Source organism: Bos taurus, chromosome X (assembly GCF_002263795.3).
Source record: "Bos taurus isolate L1 Dominette 01449 registration number 42190680 breed Hereford chromosome X, ARS-UCD2.0, whole genome shotgun sequence".
NCBI lineage: Eukaryota > Metazoa > Chordata > Mammalia > Artiodactyla > Bovidae > Bos > Bos taurus.
Genome location: NC_037357.1, coordinates 79,922,312 through 79,939,033, shown reverse-complemented (window position 1 = coordinate 79,939,033; position 16,722 = coordinate 79,922,312). Strand labels below are relative to the sequence as shown.

The window sequence follows — 16,722 nt, the reverse complement described above, 5'->3', positions numbered from 1 at the left end:
GTTTTAAAGCTCTTAGAAGCTAAATTCTGACCTTATAATTGTGTAGTATTTTAATGAAGTAAAAATAAAAGTATGGAAAGAAAATGATGTAAATGAAGGAGTTCTTTGATGATGAAACATTTAAAAGGTGGAGAGAGGGCATCTGACCAAAGATGAATATAAAATAGTAACATGGAGCTGTCAAAATCATATCAGGGAGGCCTGACCCCAAATGAGCTAATGCTAGGAGTAAGATAAAGAGGCTTGTTTTCAGTTTGTTTGCATCAAGAAGCAAATCAAGGAGGATATGAAGGCTGCAAGTTGGGGCAGAATGGTATGTTTTAATTAGTTTTTAAAATTTTAAATGTAATATAAACACGTGTAAAAAGAATTCCAGTAGTACCACAGGGTAAAAAATGAAATGGTGTAATGTTGACAGACAGCCTCTTTAACTTCTCCTTTGCTCTAGTCTTCTCCACCATACAAACTCTGTCCATTAGACTGGAAAGGGTCAAGCAGACATTGGTAAAGAAGGAACTGAGGATCATAGTAAATAAGAAAATTGTAGGAAAGCATGAGTGCTTTAAATGATTTTGAGTCTCCTGGCTGAGACAGGTTGTATTTCAGGATGTTGAAAGAACCTGTAGATGAGATCATTGCACTGCTGTTTGTAACCATGGAGAACAAGAAAAATGCTGGCAGCCTCAGTTAAGTTCAGTTGCTCAGTCGTGTCCGACTCTTTGCGACCCCATGAATCGCAGCACGCCAGGCCTCCCTGTCCATCACCATCTCCCAGAGTTCACTCAAACTCATGTCGATCGAGTCAGTGATGCCATACAACCATCTAATCCTCTGTCGTCCCCTTTTCCTCCTGCCCCTAATCCCTCCCAGCATCAGGGTCTTTTCCAATGAGTCAACTCTTCGCATGAGGTGGCCAAAGTATTGGAGTTTCAGCCTCAGCATCAGTCCTTCCAATGAACACCCAGGACTGTCTCCTTGAGGATGGACTGGTTGGATCTCCTTGCAGTCCAAGGGACTCTCAAGAGTCTTCTCCAACACCACAGTTCAAAAGCATCAATTCTTCGGCACTCAGCTTTCTTCACAGTCCAACTCTCACATCCATACATGACCACAGGAAAAATCATAGCCTTGACTAGACGGACCTTTGTTGGCAAAGTAATGTCTCTGCTTCTCAATATGCTATCTAGGTTGGTCATAACTTTCCTTCCAAGAAGTAAGCATTTTTTAATTTCATGGCTGCAATCACCATCTGCAGAAGCCCCATTTTGGAGCCCAGAAAAATAAACTCAGCCACTGTTTCCCCATCTATTTCCCATGAAGTGATAGGACCAGATGCCATGATCTTAGTTTTCTGAATGTTGAGCTTTAAGCCAACTTTTTCACTCTCCTCTTTCACTTTCATCAAGAGGCTTTTTAGTTCCTCTTCACTTTCTGCCATAAGGGTGGTGTCATCTGCATACCTGAGGTTATTGATATTTCTCCTGGGAATCTTAGAGAAGGACAAATACTCCTTTTTATTTTATTTTAATTATAAGTTTACTTTAATTGGAGGCAGATTCATGTTGATTTATGGCAAAACCAATACAATATTGTAAAGTAATTAGCCTCCAAATACTCCTTTTTAAAGGGAGGATGGTAGGTTTCATAAGCTTTAGATAGGCAAATTTCATCTTAATCCCAGGCAAGTTTCTATGTTATGGGAAAGGATGGTTTGCATGAGACCTGGAAGGGAAGTAGTGACCACAAAGGGTTTATAAAACTCTACCTAAGAAGAGTACAAGACAAAGCTCATTTTCTTTTCTGAAACAAGGTGAGCATCTATAAATGGGTAAAGCTGGGGAACATTGTAGACATAGTGTATCTAGATCCAGCAAGGCACTGACAGCCACTCATGTGTGACTTTTTCCTTATGAAAAAGTTGGGAAAATGTATATAGTACAATTATGGAATGAGTGATCATCCCAAAGTCTGCTAGTTAATGGATCAAAGTTTAGTTTATTTATATACTAATTTATCTGTCACCTCCACTTGGATGTAAGCTCCTCGAAGGAGAGACCTTGTCCTCTAATTTATTCATGACTTTATCCCCAGTACCTATAACCATGTCCAATACGTAGTAGAAAGTGTTCAGAAAGTGTTTGTTGCATGAATGAACAAACTTGTGGGTAGGACTGCAAGGCCTGCCACCAAGCTTTGTCTCAGCCCTTCCTTATTAAGTACATCTTTTCACCTACTTGGATGACGACATAAGGTGGTGTACTGATGAAATATGCAGATAATGTGGGTCTGAGAGGGATAACACTGTAACAAAGATAGAAATTTTAAAAAGAACAACTGGTGAGAGCAGTTTAATAGTGATAAATGCACTTAGACTGAAAGTACAAGCTGCTGCTGCTGCTAAGTTGCTTCAGTCATGACCAACTCTGTGTGACCCCAGAGACAGCAGCCCATCAGGCTCCCCTGTCCCTGGGATTCTCCAGGCAAGAACACTAGAGTGGGTTGCCATTTCCACCTCCAATGCATGAAAGTGAAAAGTGAAAGTGAAGTCGCTCAGTTGTGTCCGACTCTTAGCGACCCCATGGACTGCAGCCTACCAGGCTCCTCCGTTCATGGGATTTTCCAGCAAGAGTACTGGAGTGGGGTGCCATTGCCTTCTCCAAGTACAAGCTGAGACATCAATTAACAGCAGGATATATGAAAAAAAAAAAGACTTAGTTTTCATTCATTAACAAATATACTTATTGAAAGTGCCAGGCACTGTGCTAGACACTGGGATATACACACTGTCTGCCCTTCTGCAGCTTAAAGACTATTGAGGGAGACAGATGTTAATCAAATTAGTCCACAAGGAAATATGTTATCTACAAACTATGAAGAACAAAACAGAGCACTAAGACAGCATATGACAAGAGAACCTGACCTGGTTGAGAAAGGTTTCTTTGAGGAACTGACACTTGAGCTGACTTCTCGAAAACTAAATAGGAAAAAAACCAAGGTGAACACTGGAGAGAGTAAACAAGAAGTCTCGTGAGTCAACGCTATGAAACGCCTGCTTAAATGTGCTTCCTTGCCCTTCCCTTTGGTGGGGGGCTCGGCAAGGGACTCCTTCCCTGGGCCGGGAGCTTGGCTGATGGCTAGCGTTTGCCAGGGCTTTTTGGCTGAAGGGGCAGCCCTCATGGTCAGTATGGTGGCATTAGGACTGAGGCCTGACTGGGAGATTGTTCTCAAACAGGGAGACTGAGCAAATAAGTGAATAGTTGATGTTAATAGGAGTCAGGTTTCTCAATGTTGGCAGAGATAGCTGCAAATATGGAAAAGTAGGAAGGCTAGAATAAACCCTCTGGTGTTGGATTGAAAATGCAAGTATCAGTATGAACTCAGTATCAGTATGAAGTTTTATATATACATATATTCACCAGGTGGCGCTAGTAGTAAAGAACCCACCTGCCAATGCTGGCGACATAAGAGACTCAGGTTAGATCCCTGGTTCAGGAAGATCCCCTGGAGGAGGGTACAGAAACCCACTCCAGTATTCTTGCCTGGGGAATCCCATGGACAGAGGAGCCTGGTGGGCTACGGTCCATAAGGTTGCAAAGAGTTGGACACAACTGAAGAGACTTAGCAAAACACACATTTATCTGTAGGTATGTATTCACCACACATTTATTTCCTAATTCTGTCCACTGAGAGGCTGTAGAAACAATTGCACCCTAGTACACCTAGCACTCAGATCTTGGATAATAACTATCATTCTCCATTAAAAGGAATACGGGATCCTTGGAGAAATAACTGATTCCAGTGCAGGAGCAGGGAAAGTACAAGACAAGCCTGAAACATCTTATTTTGTCACAGAGTAAGAAATTGTTTAGTGAATGATGGGGACATGTCAAAAGGACATAGGAGGCAGCTTTGAGTAGCAAAATAGTGGTAATAGTGTATTATAACATTGAATAAGATAGGAATCCATTCACTTCAGTCCAGTTCAGTTGCTGAGTCGTGTCCGACTCTTCGTGACCCCATGAATCACAGCATGCCAGGCCTCCCTGTCCATCACCAACTCCCAGAGTTCACCCAAACCCATGTCCATAGAGTCGGTGATGCCATCCAGCCATCTTATCCTCTGTCATCCCCTTCTCCTCCTGCCCCCAATCTTTCCCAGCATCAGGGTCTTTTCAAATGAGTCAGCTCTTCGCATCAGGTGGCCAAAGTTTAGTCTATACTAAAATATATTTTAAAAATATGAATAAATAAGGGGAAAATACTCTTCTTTACACATGCCAACTAATAAATGAAGAGGGAATAAATTTTTAAAAAATCAACATTTAGTAACCATCACCGTAAAAATGGATTTAGGCAAGAGTCATCAGTGGATGCTAAAACTAGTGAGAGTTTAATGAGGAATGGGATATTTGATCTTAAAGTATCTTCCACAAGATACTTTATAATTACTTATGAATTATTAATATGGTAGACATTGTCTTAACTATACCCATCAATGAAACAAACTGACATTGTGTGTCTGTTTGTATGATGCACCAAGAACACATCACTTCTGTGGTGTGCTTACAAAAATGTATAAATTAATCATTAGGAAACATCAGCTACACCGAAGTGGAGGTTCATGTTAGAAAGTAATTAGCCTACATTCTTCAAAAGTGTCAAGGTCATGAAAGATCAGGAAAGACTGAGAAACTTTGGTTTGCAGATGAGAGACATGACATCTAAAAGCAACTTATGATCCTGAACTTATAAAGGACTTTATTAAGACAATTAATGCAACTTGAAAGGAGTCTGTGGATTAGGTGGTAGAATTGTATCATTATGAATTTTCTAATATTGATTGTTGTACCATGGTCATTTGGGAGAATAGTATTCTTGTTTTTAGGAAATATGCAATGTGGCAAAGGGGTAATGGAGTGAGAAGTCTGCAAATCTTGAATGATTCAGAAAGAAAAGCAGAGAATGGTAAGGCAATGTGCTAAAATATTAACAAATGGGGACTCGGGTAAAGGGTATGTAGTAACTTGCACGTTTTCTGAGTATGAAACTATTTCAAAATCATGTTAATAAATGTTAATACAAACCAACTGGGGAAAAAAGTCAGTGTCATCTCACACGCTAGTAAAGTAATGCTCAAAATTCTCCAAGCCAGACTTCAACAATACGTGAACCGTGAACTTCCAGATGTTCAAGCTGCTTTTAGAAAAGGCAGAGGAACCAGAGATCAAATTGCCAACATCCACTGGATCATCAAAAAAGCAAGATTTCCAGAAAAACATCTATTTCTGCTTTATTGACTATGCCAAAGCTTTTGACAGTGTGGATCACAATAAACTGTGGAACATTCTTCAAGAGATGGGAATACCAGACCACCTGACCTGCCTCTTGAGAAACCTATATGCAGGTCAGGAAGCAACAGTTAGAACTGGACATGGAACAGACTGGTTCCAAATAGGAAAAAGAGTATGTCAAGGCTGTATATTGTCACCCTGCTTATTTAACTTATATGCAGAGTACATCATGAGAAGCGCTGGGCTGCAAGAAGCACCAGCTGGAATCAAGATTGCCAGGAGAAATATCAATAACCTCAGATATGCAGATGACACCGCCCTTATGGCAGAAAGTGAGAAAGTGAAGTCGCTCAGTTGTGTCCAACTCTTTGTGACCCCGTGGACAGAAGCCTACCAGGCTCCGCGGTCCATGGGATTTTCTAGGCAAGAATACTGGAGTGGGCTGCCATTTCCTTCTCCAGGGGATCTTCCCAACCCAGGGATCGAACCCAGCTCTCCTGCATTGCAGACAGACGCTTTACTGTCTGAGCCACTAGAAAAGCCCGTGGCAGAAAGTGAAGAGGAACTAAAAAGCCTGTTGATGAAAGTGAAAGAGAGTGAAAAAGTTGGCTTAAAGCTCAACATTCAGAAAACTAAGATCATGGCATCTGGTCCCATCACTTCATGGGAAATAGATGGGGAAACAGTGGCTGACTTTTTCTGGGCTCCAAAATGGGGCTTCTGCAGATGGTGATGGCAGCCATGAAATTAAAAGATGCTTACTTCTTGGAAGGAAAGTTATGACCAACCTAGATAGCATATTGAAAAGCAGAGATATTACTTTGCCAACAAAGGTCCGTCTAGTCAAGGCTATGGTTTTCCAGTGGTCATGTATGGATGTGAGAGTTGGACTGTGAAGAAAGCTGAGTGCCGAAGAATTGATGCTTTTGAACTGTGGTGTTGGAGAAGACTCTTGAAAGTCCCTTGGACTGCAAGGAGATCCAACCAGTCCATCCTCAAGGAGACCAGTCCTGGGTGTTCATTGGAAGGACTGATGCCGAGGCTGAAACTCCAGTACTTTGGCCACCTCATGCGAAGCGCTGACTCATTGGAAAAAACCCTGATGCTGGGAGGGATTGGGGGTGGGAGAAGGGGCGACAGAGGATGAGATAGCTGGATGGCATCACCGACTCGATGGACATGAGTTTGAGTGAACTCCGGGAGTTGGTGATGGACAGGGAGGCCTGGAGTGCTGCGATTCATGGGGTTGCAGAGAGTTGGACATGACTGAGTGACTGAACTGAACTGAACGCAACTCTAGCCAGAATGAGGTTGCTGAACTCTGTGTGGGTCAGACCTCACTGGAACGTGGGCTTTGGCTCTGGGAAAGGTGAGGTAACTACATCATATGAGAACAAGTGAGGGAGTCTGAGGATATATAACCAGAAGAAAAAAGCCAGGATGATGGACAGAGGGAGCAAACTTGGTATGAGACAAATTTCTGTTCAGTATGAGGAAGTGTAGTTTACCAATTAGCAAAAAAAAAAAAGGTGGACTGCATTGTCTCAAGATTGTTTTCTGTCAGGATATGTTCTGATAGAGCCTGGACAACCAAGTCTCAAGAATGTCATAGATTTCATGAAATCTGATCAATGCTGGGCCCACAGACCACTAAGGTCCATCTGATGAAGAGTCTATGGTTCTGTTATGTTCAGGTATTGGGAATTAGAGCACTTCTCGAATAAAATGCAATCTGTATTGGATTAGCATGAACATCCCCTTTTGTTCACATGGGGCATGAATCATCTTGCTCTCACATGGGCTATCTGAATAATTGCTCCATTGTGTCTGACTCTTTGCAACCCCATGGACTATAGCCCTCCAGGCTCCTCTGTCTATGGAATTCTCCAGGCAAGAATACTGGAGTGGGTTACCATTTCCTCCTCCAGGGGATCTTCTCAGCCCAGGGACTGAACCTGGGTCTCCTGCATTGCAGGCAGATTCTTTACGGTCTGAGCCACCAGGAAAGCCCAATATATTATGTATATATGTTTCTTAGCACTTTGGAAAAATCATTTGTCCCTCAGAAATGAGCTGGTCACAATAGTAAAAGTCAAAATGCTTTTATTTTTGGAAATTTCACTTAACAAGAAAACAGGGCAGGGGAAAACAGAAGCACAACAGCAAGCCTGGTAAGAATTTAAGCATTCAACATCTTAGAACCGTGTACACATCTTCAAGTTGCTGTCAGCTTGCCAGTGTATATATCTTGTTCCAGCAGTTCTCACTCTTCATTAAAAGCTGAGCGCTTGTTTTTTTCTAATGCTTCCATAAGCTCACCGTACAGAATATTCACCTGGGAAAGAGAACAGCAAATAGATTTCTTGAGAGAAAGGGAAATGTGGGAAAGCTTCCCAGACCCATGTTGATGGCATGAGAATCTAACCTTTACCTTCTGAGACCTGAAGCACCACTCTGGGGAGAACATACAGTGCTCTCTTGGGGAAAAGGGATCCTGTGACACTAGGTTTAATTTTACTAGCAGCTATTGAGAGTCCCTTGGACTGCAAGGAGATCCAACCAGTCCATTCTGAAGGAGATCAGCCCTGGGATTTCTTTGGAAGGGATGATGCTAAAGCTGAAACTCCAGTACTTTGGCCACCTCATGCGAAGAGTTGACTCATTGGAAAAGACTCTGATGCTGGGAGGGATTGGGGGCAGGAGGAGAAGGGGACGACAAAGGATGAGATGGCTGGATGGCATCACTGACTCGATGGACGTTGAGTCTCAGTGAACTCCGGGAGTTGGTGATGGACAGGGAGGCCTGGCGTGCTGCAATTCATGGGGTCGCAAAGAGTCGGACACGACTGACTGACTGATCTGATCTGATTATAAAAGATAAGGTACTTAAAACATAAAATATCCTTTGCTCTTATTTGATACAAAAACTTTCTCTCCATCAAGCCTCTCCTGGTGAGGTAGGGGCCCAGAAATAATTCTGCTCAAAATAATTCCTGCAGAAAATGTCTTTTTAAATAGTCACTGTTTGCAGAGAGGTCTTCCCTATGTGCACTGGCACTGACAGTGATACATCTTTCCTGAGCTCACTCCTGGCATTTTTCTTAGATTCCACTTGCTATTCCTAAATTTGCCTTGTTTGTCATTCTTCCTAGTTTTCACTAATTAAGAATTTCACTAATTACTGGCTTTCAGTAATTAAGAAATTACTGTTTATAGTCCCATAACTCTTACAGTTCATGGAACTACCAAGAGGAACAATGGTCAAGATCCTTTCCTAGTCAACGAAGGTAGGGTTGTGTCTTTACTGAGAGCTAGATAGAACCTCTCTATCCCCTGAGTCATGCCATCCACCCCTAACCTTCTCCTTCCTCACCTGAGTTTCATAGGTGCTCTTGAGGGAGCCAAGGTAGTCAAGGAGACGCAGTGCCAGGCCGCACCATTTTTCAGTAGATACATACATGCGTTCACTGTAAAGAAATATGCCAATATTCCAGGACTTGATCATCAGACAGAGAACCTCCATTTCTGGGTAGCCTTCCTAAAATCCAAGAACAAGAAGTTTACAGGTATTACTGTCACAATCACTGTAGCACTGATTCTATCAGAGCTGCATCCCATTATTATTAAACAATGGGTGCTCTGCCAACACTGAAGAAGAAACCCACAGCTTCTGTGAGCAATCCTGTGCTCCGGAAGAGGAGGAGAAGAGCACCTTTAAGTTCTGTCAGCTGTAGCATGTTCCATAGCAAGACCTCATGAAGTGACATATAAACTAAAAAAGCAGTGAAGCCCTCTGAGTGCAGCAGTGTCTCTCAGTGCAGCCCTCTGCACTGAGTTCTGTTTTTTTCTGAAGCAGGAGAAAAACCTGTATCCTGTTTGGAGCTTCCCTTGTTGCTGTCCTCAGTCAATTATCTCCCTAATACCTATCTCTAATTTTCAGAGAAGCTTGTCAACAGTTTTACTGAGTCTGCAGTTTTATTGAATCTCTTAATTTTCTTGACCTGCATCAGTCCTGTGTTTGGAACAGAGCTTATATTAATCTTTATTTTTTTGCATATATCGATAGAGGTTTATTTTAAGGAACTGGCTCACACAATATAGGGGTTGGCAAGTTTGAAATCTGTAGAGCAGGCTAGCAGGCTATAAATTCATGTAATTGTGATCTTGAGTCTGAAATCTGTATAAATTCATCATGTATAAATCAACATCATGTATAAATTCATGATGTTGTGATCTTGAGTCTGAAACCTGTAGGGCAGGCCAGTAGGCTTGAAACCCAGGCAGAATTTCTGTTACAATCTTGAGGCAGAAATCCTTCTCCAGGAAACCTCAGTTTTCGATTTGAAGGTAAAAACTGATTACGGAGGGTAATCTGTTTTACTTGAAGTCAACTTATTGTAATTTAAAAATACTAATCTTTGTGTTGACAGTATCTACCTAGCTATGAATGCAGGACACATTTCTTTTTAAATTTTTTCTTTCATTTTATTTTTTAAATTAAATACGTGTGTATGATAGATAATGCATGTATAGGAGACTTGGAAAATACAGAACAAAGTTACATAGAGTTCTACTATATATTACACTTATTAAGTAGATAAATTCAGATTTTTAGTTGGAGTTTCAATATCAAACTCTCAAAAATTAATAGAATGAATAGACAGAAAAGTAGAAGGATGCAGCAGACTCGAAAAGCACTATGAACCAACTCAACATAATTAAGATTTACACAATTTTCAAAAAACAGTAGGATGCAAATTCTATTCAAGTTCCCAAAGACTATAAAACAGGAGACAGTAGGACATATCCAGGGACATAAAACAAGGTGCAAAAATTTCACGGTCGAAAGGTTTTGAAATCATACACAGTCTTTAACCACCATGGAATTATGTTAGAAATCAGTATCAAAAGACATTTGAAAATAACCCACATATGCAATGTAACATGTACCAAGAGAGACCTTTGAACCTAGCCACTGAAAGCCTCAATAAAGTTAAAAGAGTGAAAAAACACAGGGTGACTTCAGAGAAGAAAATATTTAAATAAGAAATTAATATCAAATGAGAGATTAATATCAAAGATACTTAAAAAAACCCATATATTTGGGAATTAAATGTCCACTTTTAAATGATGGATGTATCTAAGAAGCTGTAACAAGGAAAATTAGAAAGTATCTGCAACAGAATAAAAATGAAAAGAGAATTTATCAGAATTTATTGAATGCAGCTGAAGTTGCTCAATGTAAGTAACTAAATACAATGTGGAATCTTGAATAATTTATGAGAACAAAAAATGGACACTAGCATAAAATTTTGTGAAATTTGAACAAAATCTGTAATTTAGTTAATAATATTGCAGCACATGTTAAATTTTCCATTTTTTACAACAACATAGTATTTCTTTATATTCTCAGAATTGGATTATTTTAATAGAAGTTTCAAGCCTCATTCAAATTTTTTAAATCACTAAGATAATAAGCTTTCTAGATTTTTAGCAGTAATAGTATATGCCAGAATAAATGGAATTGTATTTAAGTTTTGAGTGAATATAAATTAGAAATCTAGCATTCTACTCATACTTAGTCAAACAAGTGGAATCAAAATGTCAAATTTCTTAGCTAGGAAAAATTCATAATTTTTCTAAAATATATACATATCATAAATTATATATATGCATATACATATATACACAAAACCTTTTCTACTACACTTGATAAAGGCTTGAGAAAGAACAACAACAAGAGAAATTGGAAAATATAAACTAAATGAAATAGAAAAAGTGAAACAAACTACATAAAAATAAAAGATCATCATATAGTTCAGTTGTTTTTAAACAAGGCTGCTCATCAGAATCACATCTGGAGCTTTGGAGGAAAAAACAGTATCTGTATTTTTCAAAAAATCCCAAGAGAATTCTAATGTGCATCTGGATTTAAAAAGTAATTACATAAACTGATACAGCCACTATGGAAGACAGTATAGAGAATGCTTAAAAAACTAGGACTAAAACTTCTACTATATGACCCAACAATCCCACTATTGGGCATATACCCTGAGAAAACCATAAATGAAAAAGATACATGTGCCCCAATGTTTACTGTAGCACTATTTACAATAGCTAGGACATGGAAGCAACCTAGATGCCTGTTGACAGATGAATGGATAAAGAAGCTGTGGTACATGTACAAAATGGAGTATTACTCAGCTATAAAAAGGAATGCATTTGAGGTGGATGAACCTAGAGTGTGAAGAACCTAGTGAGTGAAGTTAAGTCAAAAAGAAAAACAAATATCATATATTAATGTATACATATGGAATCTAGAAAGATGGTACTGATGAACCTATTTGGAGCAGCAATAGAGATGCAGACATAGAGAACAGGCTTATGGACACCAGGGGTGGGGAAGGAGAGGGTGGGACGAATGGAGAGAGTAGCATAGAAACATATACACTACCATATGTAAAATAGATAGCCAGTGGGAATTTGCTGTATGACTCGGAGCTCAAACTGTGGCTCTGTAACAACCTAGAGGGGTGGGATGGGGTGGGAGGTGAGAGGGAGGTTCAAGAGGGAGGGGACACACATATACCTATGGCTGATTCATGTTGATGTATGGCAGAAACCAACATAATATTGTAAAGCAATTATCATTCAATTAAAAATAAATGAAAAAAATTTAAAAAGTGATTACAGGTTTTTCTATTAAGTGGTAGTTTTAGCGATATAGAATTCTGTTATTTTCTGTCGACCAATCGTGATACAAAGGTATTAAATAAGTAATAGTTACATAATCACAATAGTAAAAGATGTTTATCTGTTTTCACAATCCGTAGCCAGACAAAAAATAAAATATAATTATAATCACAAGCCATAATGGAAACAAGATTAACCTAACAATACAAAATAATTACATACAATTTAGGGGGTTAAAAGCAGACTGAGGTGGTAAGTGGAGGTGTGTACAAGCACATGGTTTCATCTAGCCAGCAACTCTATGTCTTTGGGTTGGTGCATTTAATCCATTTATATTTAAGGTAATTATCAATATGTATGATCCTAGTACCATTTTCTTAATTGTTTTGGGTTTATTTTTGTAGATCTTTTCTCCTTATCTTGGGTTTTCTGGTGCTGAATTCTCGTTTAACTTTTGCTTGTCTGGAAAGCTTTTGATTTCTCCATAAAATATGAATGAGAGTCTCACTGGGTAGAGTATTCTTGGTTGTAGGTTCCTCTCTTTCATCACTTTAAATACATCATGCCATTCTCTTCTGGCTTGTAGAATTTCTGTTGAGAAATCAGCTGATAATCTTATGGGAGTTCCTTTGTATGCTAGTAGTCATTTTTCCTTTTTGCTTTTAATATCTTATCTTTGTCTTTAACTTTTGTCAGTTTGATTACTATGTGTCTCGGTGTGTTCTGCCTTGGGTTTATTCTGTCTGGGACACTCTATGATTCCTGGACTTAGCTGACTATTTCCTTTTCCATGTTAGGGAATTTTTCAGCTATTTCTTTTCAAATATTTTCTCAGGTCCTTTCTCTCTCTCTTCTCCTTCCGGGACACCTGTAATGCAAATATTGGTGTGTTTAATGTTGTCCCAGAGATCTCTGAGGCTATCTTCATTTCTATTCATTCTTTTTTCTATATTCTGCTTTGTGGCAGTGAGTGAATTCCACCATTCTGTCTTCCACGTCACTTATCCATTCTGCTGCCTCAGCTGTTCTGCTATTGATTCCTTCTAGTGTATTGTCCATCTCTGTTTATTTGTTCTTTAGTTCTTGTAGGTCTTTGGTAAATATTTCTTGCACCTTCTCAATTCTTTTTCGGAGATTCTGGATCATCTTCACTGTCATTATTCTGAATTCTTTTTCAGGAAGGTTGTCTATATCCACTTCATTTAGTTGTTTTATCTTGTCCCTTCATCTGGGACATAACTTTCTGCTTTTTCATCATTACTTTCTGTAATGTGGTTTTTGTTGTAGGCTCTGTGGGACTCTCCTCCTTTCTTCTGTCTGTCTTCTGATGGACAAGGCTAAGAGGCTTGTGCAAGCTTCCTGATGGGAGGGAGTGGTGGTGGGAAAAACTGAGTCTTGCTCTGGTGGGCAGGATCATGTTCAGTTCAGTTGCTCAGTCACGTCCAATTCTTTTTGACCCCATGGACTGCAGTACGCCAGGCTTCCCTGTCCATCACCAACTCATGGAGTTTACTCAAACTCATGTCCATGGAGTCAGTGATGCCATCCAACCATCTCATCCTCTGCTGTCCCCTTCTCCTCCTGCCTTCAATCTTTCCCAGCATCAGGGTCTTTTCCAATGAGTTCGCTCTTCACATCAGGTGGCCAAAGTACTGAAGTTTCAGCTTCAGCATCAGTCCTCCCAATGAATATTCAGGACTGATTTCCTTTAGAATGAACTGGTTAGATCTCCTTGCAATCCAAAGGACTCTCAAGAGTCTTCTCCAACACCACAGTTCAAAAGCATCAATTCTTCAGCGCTCAGCTTTCTTTATAGTCCAACCCTCACATCCATACATGACCACTGGAAAAACCAAAGCTTTGACTAGACGGACTTCTGTTGGCAAAGTAATGTCTCTGCTTTTTAATAAGCTGTCTAGGTTGGTCATAACTTTCCTTCCATGGAGCAAGCGTCTTTTAATTTCTTGGCTGCAGTCACCATCTGCAGTGATTTTGGAGCCCAAGAAAAGAAGTCTGTCATGGTTTCCATTATTTCTCCATCTATTTGCTATGAAGTGATGGGACCAGATGCCACGATCTTTGTTTCTTGAATGTTGAGTCTTAACATTCACTTTAACTTTTTTACTCTCTTCTTTCACTTTCACCAAGAGGCTCTTTAGTTCCTCTTCGCTTTCTGCCATAAGGGTGGTTTCATCTGTGTATCTTTCACTTTTATCAAGAAGCTCTTTGTTATTATTGTTCTCCAGTTTGTGGATCACTTACCTGGCAGGTATGGGATTTGATTTTACTGTGATTGTGCCCTTCCTACTGTCTCGTTGCAGCTTCTCCTTTGTCTTTGGATGTGGGGTATATTTTTTGGTAGGTTCCAGGGTCCTACTGTTGATGGTTGCTCAACACCTAGTTGAAATTTTGGTGCTCTTGTAGGAGGAGATGAACACATGTCCTTCTCCTCTGCCATCTTTAACCAATTTCCCCTTTGTCTTTTAACATGGTTGATCACAGATTTTGCAATAGCAAAAAGGATTAGTCTAAGGAGCTACTTTCACAATTCTCGTATAGGAGATGGACCACAAAGGGACCACTTGTGTGCTCATTTCATATTAAAACCGTTCATCTACACAAGAAGTTTTGAGCCCTTGAAAGGGGACATATGATAGAAGACCTGAGCAGCAGTTTCTTGAGAGTGTCAATGACATTATCTAAGCTGTACTTTCACTCGTGTGGATTTATAAAAAATTACTATGCATAAAACACTATGAGAATGAGGGTGCTAAGAGGGAGAAGACAAAGCTTTTATCCTGAATGACACATAATCCCTCCAGGGAGACACTGTATAAAGTTATCCATGTATACAGAGGATCACACCAGTTACATGATTAAGGAGTAGTCAGAATGACACAGGCATGAGATGCTTCAGCTCAGTCAAAGGAACGAGCATTGGGCTGCCAGTCAGAGGTCTAATTTTTCTGCTTGAAATGCTACCACTCCCACCCAGTCCTTATCCACCTGATAAAGTTCTACTTTTTCTTCCAATTAACAAGCAAAGTTATTCCTTTCTCTGTTCCCACAGCAAGCTTTACATTCCTCTAATACAACTTATATCACATTGTTTTTAAACTGTGCATTATGTATCTCCTCTACCAGGTTGAGCTCCTTGAGTATAGGAACTTTTCTTGTTCATCTTTGTATCCTCAGGGTCCAACACTGTGCCAGGCACATAATAAGGGCACAATACATATTTGCTAAGTGAATGAATGAACAAATCAATCAACATCCAGTCAAATGCTACCTCCTCTTAGGCTTTCCCTAAGACTCTCCACAATGAATACATATGCACCACTTTGTTTCTATGACACTTTGTTCACAGCACTACAGCAGCACTTACAAGCTGTACTGTCTGTCTTCTCCACTAGGCTGTGCTGTGTGCTTTGTTTAGTCACTCAGTCATGGCCAACTCTTTGCGACCCCATGGACTGTAGCCCACTATGCTCCTCTGTCCATGGGGATTCTCCAGGCAAAAATACTGGAGTGGGTTGCCATGCCCTCCTCTCAGGGGATCTTCCAAACCCACTAGGCTGGGAGTTCCTTAAAGACAGAATGTCATCTACCTTTGAATATTTACAACCTGACACATGACCATGTTGTGATTTTTAACTGATTAACTGAACAATGACTAAACAAATAGACATGATCTTAGGGTAGATGCACAGGTGATCTAGCTATAGAGAGGTTATATGAAATGTCCAGAATAGGCAAATCCAGAGAGACAGCAGATTGGTAGCTGCCAGGGGCTGAGGGAGGGGGGAATTGGGAGTGACTGCTAATAGTTATGGGATTTCTTTTCAGGGTGATGAAAGATGTTCTGGATTTAGATACTAATGATATTTGCAGGATTTTGTGTATATACTAAAAACCACTGAATTGCAGACTTTAAAATTGTGAATTTTATGATAAATGAATTGTATCTCAACTTAAAAAAATATATACAGAGAAAGAGATGGGCATTTCATGTGGGCAGAACTGAGTCAATAGACTCAGACTGTGTTTGAGTCTGAGGGGGACTAATGGTCATTTGGCCCAAGCAGACAATTGATGTAGGGTAATTAGTAGGAAATAGGACTGGAAATGTAGGATGGGGCTACCTAAGCACTTCCTAGATGCTTTTCCTTAAAACATTAGTGTCATGAAAAATGTTAACAGATGGTGTATAAAAATAGAGTTCTTTAGTCAAATACATTTTGGAAGTACTACATTCTATATATAACCTCTTGGAGCGTTATAATGAACATTAGTTCGTTAAAAGTTTTAGGAAGTTTTACAGTAATGAAGAAACTATGTTAACTTTGTTTAATCCAGAGTATGTACATCATTTACTAACATATTGTGGAAGTTAGTTTGTACAACATTGGGCTGGAGTGTTAAAGGTTTTTCATAACAGGCTACAGATTTTGAAATTTATTCTGCTGGCAATGAAGTCACTGAAACCTTCTGAGAAGGAAAGTTACATGATAAAAGTGGAGTTTTAATAAGACTGAAATGATAACGGTATTTAGAACAGACCTGAGTGTGAGAAAACAAATACAGTGAGACTAAATGGACTTGTAAGAGACAAAGTATGATGTGATGAGGGTCAGAACTAGAACAGTGACAATGGAAATGGAAAAATGTAAGAAAAGTTCTAAAGGAAGAATCAGTATAACTTGGATTGATATGGGGAATGGAAGACAGGTCAATTAAA

General features: G+C 39.6%; 1 protein-coding gene across 2 annotated transcripts in view; it reads right to left on the bottom strand.

The window, feature by feature from the left end:
- Positions 1-7,377: 7,377 nt before the first annotated feature.
- TEX11 (testis expressed 11) overlaps positions 7,378-16,722 on the bottom strand; it is a 203,971-nt gene continuing 194,626 nt past the window's right edge. For both annotated transcript variants that reach the window (XM_002700044.5, XM_024988612.1), the window contains exons 29-30: positions 8,665-8,829; positions 7,378-7,626 (exon numbers count right to left, since the gene is read on the bottom strand). In XM_002700044.5, coding sequence (XP_002700090.2) covers positions 7,555-7,626; positions 8,665-8,829 — 237 coding nt within the window. In that variant the 3' untranslated portion in view covers positions 7,378-7,554. The remainder of the gene's footprint in view (positions 7,627-8,664; positions 8,830-16,722) is intronic.